This window comes from Zingiber officinale, chromosome 1B, assembly GCF_018446385.1.
Source record: "Zingiber officinale cultivar Zhangliang chromosome 1B, Zo_v1.1, whole genome shotgun sequence".
NCBI lineage: Eukaryota > Viridiplantae > Streptophyta > Magnoliopsida > Zingiberales > Zingiberaceae > Zingiber > Zingiber officinale.
In genome coordinates, this window is record NC_055986.1 from 83,880,906 (window position 1) to 83,892,989 (window position 12,084).

Genomic DNA, 12,084 nt, shown 5'->3' on the forward strand with positions numbered 1-12,084 from the left:
GATCAGACCTTGAACGTCAAGTTACTGGCTCCCTCAAATCATTAGAAAACCAAAAAGAAAAAGACAAACGCCATTCATTCATGCACGTTCCCTCCACTTTCACATCATGACCATGTATAAATCTACCTCAATCCATCTCCATTAAGTACGAGTTCATCTCGAGATCACCTAAACCACCTCAGGCTGAATTAGAACCATCTTCACCCAAGTAAATTGGATTCTGAATTGCTTTTCGGCTAAACTGTATTAGACTCAAAGAACTTAGTAAGCCGTAAGACGATCTTGACCGGATTCGATACCTTTTTAAATGGCAAGTCAACATAATTTGCGTACTATAAATTATTGGAAAAACAACCTTATAGATTAAGCTACAAGGTCTGAGTTACTACATCAGAATAAAAACAGAATGCATGCCTACCTGGCCAAATCAACTGTCGTAATGGAATAAAGGGTATGGCAAGGAGAGCTGACCATTGCCGGATGTGGCAGTACAGGCCCAGAGATGAAACGAGGAATGCATGGGCACAACATTAGGGTATTCTGGCAAAACATGTGCCAATGAGAATAAGTTATATAACTTAAAAGATGAAAGAAGACAGACCTATGGTATGAGCCCTCTCAAACTTCTTCTTCTTTTTGTCGGTACCATAATTGCTATTCCACTTTCATTAGAGGTGTCGATGGAGGAGTCCTGCCTGATTCAAATCAGTTATGTTGAAAAGTCTACAAGAATAGAATGAATATTATCAAAATTATATTTGTTATTAAATACTATTAAACTTTTCTTAATATTTAATATGTGATATTTTATAGCAAAATTGTCAAGCTAGACTCGGCAAACCGTATCTGACTTGACCTAATTCGAGCCACAATCCCCTGATTTGGCATGGACCCAACTTTGATTGGCAAAATTGCAAGGTTGAGGCTGACCAACTCCACAAGCATTTTAGGTGTTGATTTAGAGTGAAATCCAAATCTGTTCTTGAAGTAAAGTTCTCTTATCTATCTACTAAACTACATATTCATTCATCTAACCTATGATTAGGAGCTCTAGTTGCAAGAAAGAATAATTTATGTGATATATATATATATATATATATATATATATATATATATATATATATATATATATGACCTTCATGGATGATGGGATATTAGAACAACTACTTATGCAAATAATAACTATGTCAACCAATTTCATTATCCAGGTGACATACAGAGAGAGTCAATTACAAATATCATTGTCTCTTTTATTCATGATCATTTATTGAGATAATATCTTCGTGTTCATCTAGAGACAAATTGACGAAGGATGCGAGCACTCACTTTTTGCCATCATTTATTGAGATAACGCCAAATCCTAGATTAATGCAATCCTAGTCATTTGACCAAGAATAAATTAGAAAAAAAAACAGCTAAAATTTACAGAAACGCCAAATCGAAATCATCCAGTGAGAAGTATAAGATTTGACTGGGGAGATTACTTGAAAGAAGAAAGGAAGCTTAGTCACACAAAATCCTCGTGAGAGACGATGATGTGCATGACATTTGACAATGGAAGAAGCGGCAGCAGGCCAGGCCAGGCCAGGCATCATCATTCAGTCGATGCAATTGATGCAAACAGTGGTGCTGCTCCTTATTGGACTTGGGTTGTGTTCCAGTGTTTGCTTAACTGTGACTGCTATTTTTACCAGAGTATCCGCTGCTGCTGCCGCCGCTGCTATCCGTCCCCGTCCCCGTCCCCGTCCCCGTCCCCGTCCCGGCCCATACTACAGCGACACCTGCTCACTTTTCCCGACACCTCTCATTGCCTCCTCCCTTCCCTTTCAAGTTTCCTTCCTCCTCACATCACTTCACTTCCTCGATTTAACCACCATTATATTAACCATTAGATGGCACTGTTAACAAGCAAAAGGAAGGAAGGAAGCAGTCATCTATCTGCTAAAGAAAGATGTAGCGGGAGGAGAGCGACGTAGGATCGATCGTCTCTCTCCTCCTCCCCTGTTTAATTGGCATCCCTCTCTTTACAGTCTGTTCGCCTAGCTATAAACCACCCCCATTCCACTCCTTTCTTCTTCATTGTCCTTTACCGGTCTCCGTATGGATGCTTCTACTCCTAAAAACCACACCTTTACCAATCTGTTGCTGGGGAAGAGAATGGAGTACGATCTGGAGAACACACTCACCGGCTGCAATGACGAGCAGCAGCACTCCGGCTCCTTTGCCGAGCTCTTCGCCGCGGAATCCGACCACATGATCACCTCCGTCGGCACTATCGACATTGCCGCCCGGAGGGATGCCGTCGCTCTGGTCCTGCAGGTAAAGTGAAGAAAAAGATGATATTTTTTTTGTTGGGTTCGTTTGGTTTTTCATTTGGGCGATGTGTGTTTCGGTGGGCAGGCACAGTTCGACTGCAATCTCGACCCTTCTGTCGCTTACCTTGCGATCAACTACATCGATCGATTCCTTTGCAAGCGCGAAATCTCGGTAGGAATGAGTTGCAATGTGGGGGGTTTGATCACAATGTAGGTTGTTAATCACTTCGGTTGCAGCAGGAGAAGCCATGGATCGTCCGTCTATTCTCCATCTCGTGTCTCTCCCTCGCCTCGAAGATGAAGAAGAGCAGATTGATGCTCGCAGATATCCAAGTACTGTAAATCCGTCTCTTTTCCCCTGACAAGATTTCGTTGTTGAATCAATCCATCTCACAGTTCGATATCACAGGGGGCGAAAGGAATCATCTTCGATGGCCAAACAGTTCGGCGTATGGAGCTGCTAGTACTCGGGACCTTGGATTGGAGAATGCGACCGATCACTCCGTTCTCCTTCTTTCGATTCTTTGTTTCCTTCTTCACGCCTACTCAAGAACCTTTGATTCGAGCCCTCAAATCCCACGCGACGCAGATCATCCTCAAAACCCAAAGCGGTAATGAATTTATCCAACCCTAAACGCCCAAATGGCGACTTTAGCGATATTTCATTTACCGAATTAAATGCAAAAAAATAAAAATAAAAATAATGCAACAGAGATGAAGATGCTAACGTTCAAACCTTCGGTGGTGGCGGCCGCCGCCCTCCTCTCCGCGGCCTACGAGATCTTCCCCGTCCAGTTCCCCGCTTTCCGCGCCGCCATCTTCTCCTGCGAATTTGTAAATAAAGTAATAGCCGGCTGCTAGATCCTTTCCCCATTCCACCGATCCACTCTTTTCGGCATCAATTTCTTCTTAAAAGCTTCAAATTGTTTTCCCTCTTCTGATACAAAATAGGAGAAGCTGTGGGAATGCAGCAATACAATGGGCAACCTCGCGGCGGACGTTTGCGACTCCCCGACCTCGAACACCCCGGTGACCGTCCTCGCCCGGCACTGCTCCAGCACCGAAAGCGAGCCCGTCGTCGGATCCTCCTCCTCTGCCATCGACCGTGAGGTGAAAAAGCGTCGGGTCTCCTCCGGCCACGCTCCGCCTGCGACCCCGGCAACAAACAACGACAAAGATTCGATATTTTGAGGACCCCTCTTTTGTGAAGAAGAAATGGTGGTTAACTTAATGTGGTTTATCTAAAATCTAAATTAAAATATATTATTAGAAAAATAGCAGACAAACAATAAATGCCTTTCATTAAATATTTACAAGGGCTGGTAAAGTGCTGGGTCAACGAGGGGGGGAGAGAGGCAGAGCGGAGCAGTTGGGAAGTTACGAGACGTGGCGGACCGGCTTTCCGTCCGGACAGACCGGTCCGTTGGTGGACGCGTGATGTGTGTGTATTTTCATGGATAACGGAGTGAACCTGTCGATGAATAAGAGTGGCTGAATGAGAGTCGACGTGGCGACGTAGGTGTAAGCGAGTACACTGGAGTTTGACTGTCAGTTGCTTTTTATTTTTAAGGTGAAATTAAAAGATGATTTTTAATTTTTAATTAGGTATTCTATCGGATAAAATGCAACTTATAGCCATTCAAACAGTATGTTAAAAAAAATAAAATGGTTAAGTTTGAGTTACGGCAAATTTACCAGTCCGTTAAATTTTTATTTGAATTAAGTTTTAAAGAAATATTTTTTTCAACTCACAAGTCCATCCAAGTCTAATGTGGCCCGATCAGTGTGGGTCACGAGCTCATAAAAATCGGTTCAGTTGAATTTATTTTTAAATAAATTGATAAAATTTTAATCCATCCCATTTAAATTTTCTAGCGGGCACGTATTCAATAAATTCAATTCAAATTGATGATTCAGTATGAAATACTTTCTGGTACAAAAAAAATTCTCAATCTGTATAAATATCGTTCAATTTTAATGACCTTATCCGAATGAGGGAAGTTAGAAAGTTAGGGATGAAGTGATTATCGACAGGATGAAGATCTCAATTTTATAAAACAAAATCAAGCTAAGAAAAGGTCCTTGGCATTGGTCCTCCAACGTTCAAGTTAGAATCAGGAAGAAAGAATGTTTAATCCAGAAAATAGATAAATTTTGTCTTTCCTTATACCTAGCGTATCCTTTTATATCTTTCTTTCTGATCGTTCATATGTCCTTATATAATGATATTAATTGTCAGAAGAAGGCTTCTTTGTCTTGCCTTTCGTGCATTAATGATAGATGGAGTGTTCTTCTTTGTCTTGGCTTCTTCATATTTAATGATAGACAGAGTATTCTCTCTTGTTTTCTCGTCCCCTCCTGTGTAATATCATTCCTTGCGTCGGATGGGCAATCCGAGCGGCTCGTTTTCCTGCCAATCTGCCGACTAAAACAACCGATTACGGGTTTGTTCATTCGTCTGACCGACCCATGATGTCTATTCGTCTGACTGGCCGGATGATCTTTGGCCGAGGCTCTTTCCATAAGCCCCGGCGTTAACCGCCTTGACTTTGACCGACACCATGTCAACTAACCCGTGACAAATGGGATCTCCCTTATCATCGCATCACAAGTTTCCCCCTCAAGTATAGTCGAAAGAGGCTACAGGTCCGACTGACTGGACAACTGGTTTCCTTGGTGATTTTTACATCCAATCAGAGTGTTCGGTCCCTAGTATCTGATCGGTGCATCAACCAACACTATTCGGTCGTTGTCTAACCATATCAAACGGACAATCAGTTCGGTAACCCATTCTCTATGTAGAGCGGGGCGACGAGTGGTCATACTTTGAGAATTCTCCAAATGCGCTTCTTCGAGCGAGCGCCGCCGTCGTCGACGTCATCCATAGTTCTCTAAGCTCGTGCAAATCTTTGACAATTATGTCTAAGCACACGGGCATCCCTTTTAATTAAGTTCATTCAATATTGTCCGGCAATCGTGTCACGCCCCGGAGGAGTCCTTGTCCGAAATTTCGGCAGCATCTCCTCTGTACAGCGGACAATCTGAAACTTTCTACATCACCCCCAGGGCCACACATACATCAGCCAACACGGTCGAAACAATAACTAAGCAACAATCACACATCCAACATCCACGCAGTTTAATAGTGAACAACTAAGAAGCAATGATAAGAAGACTCAAAAACAACCCTACTCAACTACACTCATAAAGCACAAAACTGATGTCTTACTCCACTACACTCATAAAGCTCAAATCCGACAATAAAATCAACTTACCTCTTCTGCCGTCTAGGCAGGCGTGTAGTAAAACAAATCCAAATAAGCTTATCGACAGTATCCATAAGGTAAACTAATACAAGTCCAGATAGTGCAATAAGAGACATAACAAAAAGATCAAATAACTCTGAGTCTTCAGGGGACTAGCGACTGGAACTCTCCAGATAGCATCAACCTGAAAATAGCAACGGAGGAGGGTATGAGTCCAACACTCAGCGGGTATCAACTGATATGCATAAAAAAGAAAATAACAACCAGCACTAATCATGCGTACAGTCTCCTGATACAAGAAGGATAAATGCAACTGAATAAAGCAAGAGAAAACTGTACTAACCAGGACCAAGGTATAAGTACAACAGGGTCGTCAGACCGAGAGTGTCATAAATCCTGTATGCATGTCAATCATATGCATCCATATAAATGCAGCAAGTAAATGCAGCATACACAAGCAATAAATGTATCATGCATATGATGCAAATGTCATGGTCACCCCTGACGCCAGTCAGTCATCTCACACACAATGGTGAGACCGAGTGGGTAGGGTTGTGACAACCGTGCACTCTGTCATCACGGCTCCTGATGAGTGACCGAGTGGACGGGATGCTGTCGGAGTACACCTATCCTCCTACCGCAAATCATAAATGGGGGAGCGCAATGCTTTCATCTCCTGGTACACCATGACAAGGAGGGATCCCTGACATGCTACCACGCTGCGTCACACTACCCATGAGCGGACCAACGGAGCATAGACATAGCCAAACTGACGTGCTACCACGCTGCGTCACACTACCCATGAGCGGACCAATGGAGCACCGACAGAGATGAAACTGACGATGTGCTCAACAATAATGGAGCAGACTATCGCACAGCATGCAATCATGCGAATGATGCATGACACTAAGCATGGCAAAAATCCTGAACAGCATAGCAATATCCATACATATATAAAATGTGTACCATAGGAAAATGAACCAAATTAAAGGTACACAGATCAGATAAGGTATCAAAAATCCTAGGTCCTGAACATAATATATAACATAGTTGTGTCACTACCCCTATAAACATGTATAATCAGATAAGAACTAACATGATGTGCATAACAAATAAACAAACAAGCATGTAATAGATCGGGAAGTGATCAACCGAAGCAAATGAGAAACACAATCATTGCTATTTGTTAAAAACATTACTATGCATATCAAATGACATAAAGTCAAAAGTACCCGCCTCCAATAGAAAGGATCGTATCCGGTCCAAACTCGACGTCGAGAGGCTCGTCTCGCGTCAAAGTCCCGTGTCATCAATATATATACTTTTATTTAGTTAACATTCATAGGAATGGCTAAATAAAATCCTTAAGGCTAAATTAGGGTAAAACCCTAATCAACCTAACCATCGAGTATAATTCATCTACAACAAAAATGATCATACCTAACTAATATCAAATTTGAAACATAACTATAATTTACCATGTATCAAAACGTACCTAAATCACTCCATAACCAATGATGTATGTAACAATTCATACCTAAAACAACATGTATCAAGAGTGTGCCAACTCAATCCATACACCAAAACCCTTACCTTACTGCTGCTGGACCAAGATTAGCTACTGGATGGTATTTCTGCCGGAAGAAGTAGCTGCTGGAAAGTGGCTGCCGGGCCCAAGAACAAACAACAACACAAGGTTACCCTCGCATGCAATCAGTGATCCACTAAACCCTACACCTACGGACCAGGTCAGAAGGGAAATCAAGAGTGCAACCAAGTGTTACAACCAACTCACCTTGTTGGCTCGGCAGTAAGGAACTAGGACAGAGGGGATTCTAGCTGAAACAGAGGAGAGAAACCTAGGGCACACGGCTGGAGGCTAAGGCACAGGTGAAATCGGTCGCCGACGCTAGGGCACAGGCGATAGTAGCGCTAGTTCGAACCTAGTGGTCGGTGCTCGGATGCAGCTGGGAGTTGTGTCGGCTTCGTCCTAGCAACGACGGCTAGGGAATAGGGACGGCGTCGCTAGGTTGGCACTACTCTGTGTGGCGTCGACTGTGCTAGCGGCTCAGAGAAGGAGACGGGGTCGAGTAGAGAGGCTAGAGCACGGAAGCAGGGGAACAGGATTGGCTCGGCGCCAGCACCTAGGGCAGAATCGGTGAGGAGGGGTGACTTCCCTTGGCCACGACTTTGTAGGCGAGGGAGAAGGAAACCGCCTACTTGCTGTAACGCCCACCCCTCCTACTAGTAGGGCTGGGTTACTTACTTACAAGGGGAACATACATGCATATTAATATTTCATTTTCTAAAGTAACACAGCGGAAGAACTTATTTATTTATTTATTTTATATATTCTTTTTAATGAACGAGGTCACGATGTCATATTCTATCATAAACATGAATAAGTATCACAAAATCATGCGAACATTAACATAAATAAACATAAGCAGGTCTTTTATTTGTCTTAGCCGAGCCACCACCACACACATCTCTTGCCTCTCCTGCGGCTCCCCTAGTCCATCCATTCTTTGTCTTTATCTGCGGTACAAGGAAAGTAAGCTATAAGCACACAGGTTTAGTAAGATCCTTTCCTACTCACAAAAATGTATTTCATATCATAATCACATAAGCATATAACAATGGAGACATAAACATCTAACTTCATATCATGTAAACATAGCATCATAACATATCATCTCATAAAGAACATCATATCATGTAAACATAGCATCATAACCTATCATCTCATAAAAAACATCATGTTATATCATATCATAAATCATAAGAGCATCATGTCATATCAATCATGGGAGCATATCATATCATAAAGAAATATCATGAGGTATCATATCATGAATAAAAGAGCATCATGTCATATAAATCATAAGAGCATATCATATCATAAAGAAATATCATGAGGTATCATATCATGAATAAAAGAGCATCATGTCATATAAATCATAAGAGCATATCATATCATAAAGAAATATCGTGCAAGATGTCTTTTAAAACATGTGTCATGTCATGTGCAAGATGTCTTAAAACATATCATATAGTACTTGAACATAATATCATCATGAGGGCCCGGCTTGTACCACATACATACATAAATGCGCGCAATCCCTATGACAGGGTAGCTAGCCCCGAACCTACTAGGGAACTAGGTCCGTACTACGACCGTCGACCTAGGGGCGTACTAAGGAGCTCATCCATTTTTACTAGACCCGTTCATAGTTCGTCGGCCTAGGGGCGCTTATGGAGCCCACCCTTGGTACAAGTCATACAAAGTAAAATAGCATAACATGGTTCATGTCATAACATAGCATATCATATCTTGTCATATCATGAAGAGTGCTCTTAGTCCCCAAAGGGGAAGCAACTCTTAGGCCTTCACTTGTCATATCATAAAGAGTGCTCTTAATCCCAACAAAAAGAGAAGCAACTCTTAGGCCTTTGCTTGTCATATCATAAAGCATGCATACTTGAGCACATAGCACATCATAAGAGACATTATCATGCATGGATCATAAGCATACATAAATGAGCATATTACTTGTCATATTATAAAGCATGTACACTTGAGCATATAGCACATCATAAGAGACATTATCATGCATGGATCATAAGCATACATAAGTGAGCATATAGTGCATCATAGGAAATATAATCATGCATGGAAAACCTTAACTAGCATTTCTTCATTCATATCGTAGCATGTGAAACACATAGTAAAATCATAATTGGGTCTCTAACCCTAATTCCATGTAGTGGCCGAAAGTTCCAAGCCTAGCCCTAGGTTTTAAACAACATAAAATCATGTGAACCCTAAACCAATTCCATATCATAAATCATTAAGAACATAATGAGCATATTTGGTTTAGGTTCTAAGCTTCCTATGTCCTTGGTCTTGTTATGGCCGAAAGTTACCATGCCTAGTTCTAGGTTATACACAACATAAAAGCATGTGAACCCTAAACCAATTTCACATCATAAATCATTAAGAACATAATAAGCATGTTTGGTTTATGTTCTAAGCTCCCTAGGTCTTTTAACTTGGTTATGGCCGAAACTTAGGGGCATGAAAACTAAATTCTAAACAATATACCAGCATAAGAATATCAAACTAACTTCATATCATATCATAAGGGAATTCATGAGCATGCTAGATTAAATTTTGAGCTTCTTTGGACCCTAAACTTCATCATGGCCGAAACATAAGGAGACATGTATCTAGATTTCAAGCAACATTCAAACATGATAACCCTAGGTTAGCTTTATATCATATCATAAGAAGAGTCATGAGCATGTTAGAGTAAATTTTAAGCTCCCCTAGGTCTTAATTCTCATCATGGCCGAAGCCCTAAGGTGTAATACATCAAGGTGTCAAACAACATACAAGCATGAAACCCTAAGAAATCTTCCTACCTTTTCATAAGGAAAGTCATGAGCATGATAGCTTAAATTTTTAAACACTCCTAGGTCTTCATTTCTATCATGGTCGAAACCCTGATTCCCTAAGGTGACATGCATTTAGGTTTCAATCAACATACAAGTGTGAAAACACTAAGTACTTGTTGATACAGTCTGACCTGGCTGTTGTTTTGATGTTGACACTAATTTAAGTTTGTATCAGATATTAATTAAACTCAGAATGACTACTGATCGAGGTTGATCAGTTGGGAGGGAAAGTCCTGGTGAGTGAAGCCAGGCAAGGGAAATCCAGATGGGTCAAGGTTGACCAGAGATCTGGTGAAAAGTCCAAGCAGGGAGCTTGGCACGGGAAAAGTTCAAGTATGGTGACTTGGCACGAAATGGTCAGAGAGGGCTCGGTAGCTCGTTCTCTGGACCGGACGAAGACGGAGAGGGCTCGGTAGCTCGTTCTCCGGATTAGGTCAGAGAGGGCTCGGTAGCTCGTTCTCTGGACCGGACGAAGTCGGAGAGGGCTCGGTAGCTCGTTCTCCGGACTAGGTCAAAGAGAGCTCGGTAGCTCGTTCTCTGGACCGGACGAAGTCAGAGAGAGCTCGGTAGCTCATTCTCAGGACCAATCCTAGTATCACATAGGCGTTGGATCGGTCAACAGACCGATCCAGTGAGATTTTGATTGCCTGATCGGTGCACAGACCGATCTGATGAAACTAGGTTTCTTGATCGGTGCGGTGACCGATCGAAACACGAGATCGATAGCCTCATCGAGTGTAATCTGATCGTAGACCGATCGTGAGATGATGTCGCGAGAAGGAAAGGCGGGGATCGGTGCGGACCGATCCATATGCACTCGATCGGCAGGACCGATCAAAGATATCTGATCGGTCTTGGGACCGATCGGTGGCGATCTTAGGTGCGACCGATCAGGCCATACCCTGATCGGTCTGTGCGACCGATCAGACATCAATTCAAAGGTGTGGATCGGTCTGCTGACCGATCCACCACAATGTCTGCACACACTGTCAGGTTCTGCTGGTTTCTGATTCGTTTGAATTAATCAACTTTAGGTTGCAGGTTCCATTCCAGTGCTTAATTTCAAATTAAGCCTCATCAAAGGAATAAGACAGAGCTTACTTTCTTCTGTGTATCACTGCGATGAGGGAAGATTGAGCATCAACGGATACTGATGCTAACAGACTGCAATCTCTGTTCACGATCAGCTTGACTCCTGTGGGTTGGTTGGAGCTCAGAAGACACCAGCAAGACCAAGGATGGTATTGGTGTGAGTTCAGAGAACTAGCTGAGGAGGAAGAGTGATTGGCGATGCTTGTGTTTACAGCAGAGATTCGACGCAGAGTTTCTGCAGCGAAAGAGCAGAGGCATAAGAAGAGAGACGAGGAAGCAAGGAATAGAGCTCTCGGTTGATTGTGTGAAACAAGCTGTGCTGTGCTTTGTGCTTGAAGAGAGGCTGTATTCTTGTGTTCCTGCGTGTGCTTATTCTTCGCTGATTGTGGCTGTGAGCTTCCTTTGATCATTTCACTTGAGCCACTACTGTAAGTCTTGTGCTTAATTTCTTACTGCTGTTAAAAACTTTGTGGAGAGGTTACTCCACCGAGAAGGAGAATCCTTTAGCCGGATAGCTTCCGGGGTGTGATCTACCGGAAGATCAAGGGATCGTCCACCTTACGGACATGCCGAGGAGTAGGGGCAAGTTATCTCCGAACCTCGTAAATCTCTGAGTTAGTGTGCTGTGTTCTCTCTTTGTTTTAGTTTTCTAATTCCGTTGTGCTAACAAAGTTCTTGAAGAAATTTGTGTTTAGTATTTTTCAAAGAGGCTATTCACCCCCCTCTAGCCATCTAAGATCCCAACAGTACTCTTCATAACATATTAATAAGCAAGTCATGATCATGGTAAAGTAAATTTTTAACCTCTCCTAGTCAATTACTTCTATCATGGCCGAACACTTCATGAGCATGAATTTAGGTTTTAAGCTACATACAAGCATAAGAACACCAAACAAATCTCTTATCATAGGGTACATATCATAAGGACTTAGTAAACATGTTGAGTTTAGGTC

The 12,084-nt window shown here is 42.3% G+C and overlaps 1 protein-coding gene and 1 long non-coding RNA gene across 3 annotated transcripts; one reads left to right on the forward strand and one right to left on the reverse strand.

Annotated features, from left to right (window-relative positions):
• Nucleotides 1-1,994: 1,994 nt before the first annotated feature.
• LOC121968787 lies at nt 1,995-3,173 on the reverse strand. The gene is made up of 3 exons (XR_006108329.1): nt 3,052-3,173; nt 2,187-2,945; nt 1,995-2,116 (listed from the first exon to the last, which is right to left on the reverse strand). It is a non-coding gene; the product is annotated as an uncharacterized LOC121968787 (long non-coding RNA).
• Nucleotides 2,101-3,899, forward strand: LOC121968761 (cyclin-D6-1-like). 2 transcript variants are annotated; one of them, XM_042518976.1, is made up of 6 exons: nt 2,101-2,319; nt 2,401-2,487; nt 2,553-2,648; nt 2,725-2,926; nt 3,028-3,158; nt 3,267-3,899. In XM_042518976.1, exons 1-6 carry the CDS (start codon nt 2,101-2,103, stop codon nt 3,504-3,506), a joined length of 975 nt encoding a protein of 324 aa, XP_042374910.1. In that variant the 3' UTR covers nt 3,507-3,899. The 2 variants fall into 2 exon arrangements, with proteins under 2 accessions (XP_042374910.1, XP_042374911.1); XM_042518977.1 differs by having other exon boundaries at nt 2,556-2,648.
• The last annotated feature ends 8,185 nt before the right edge of the window (nt 3,900-12,084 follow it).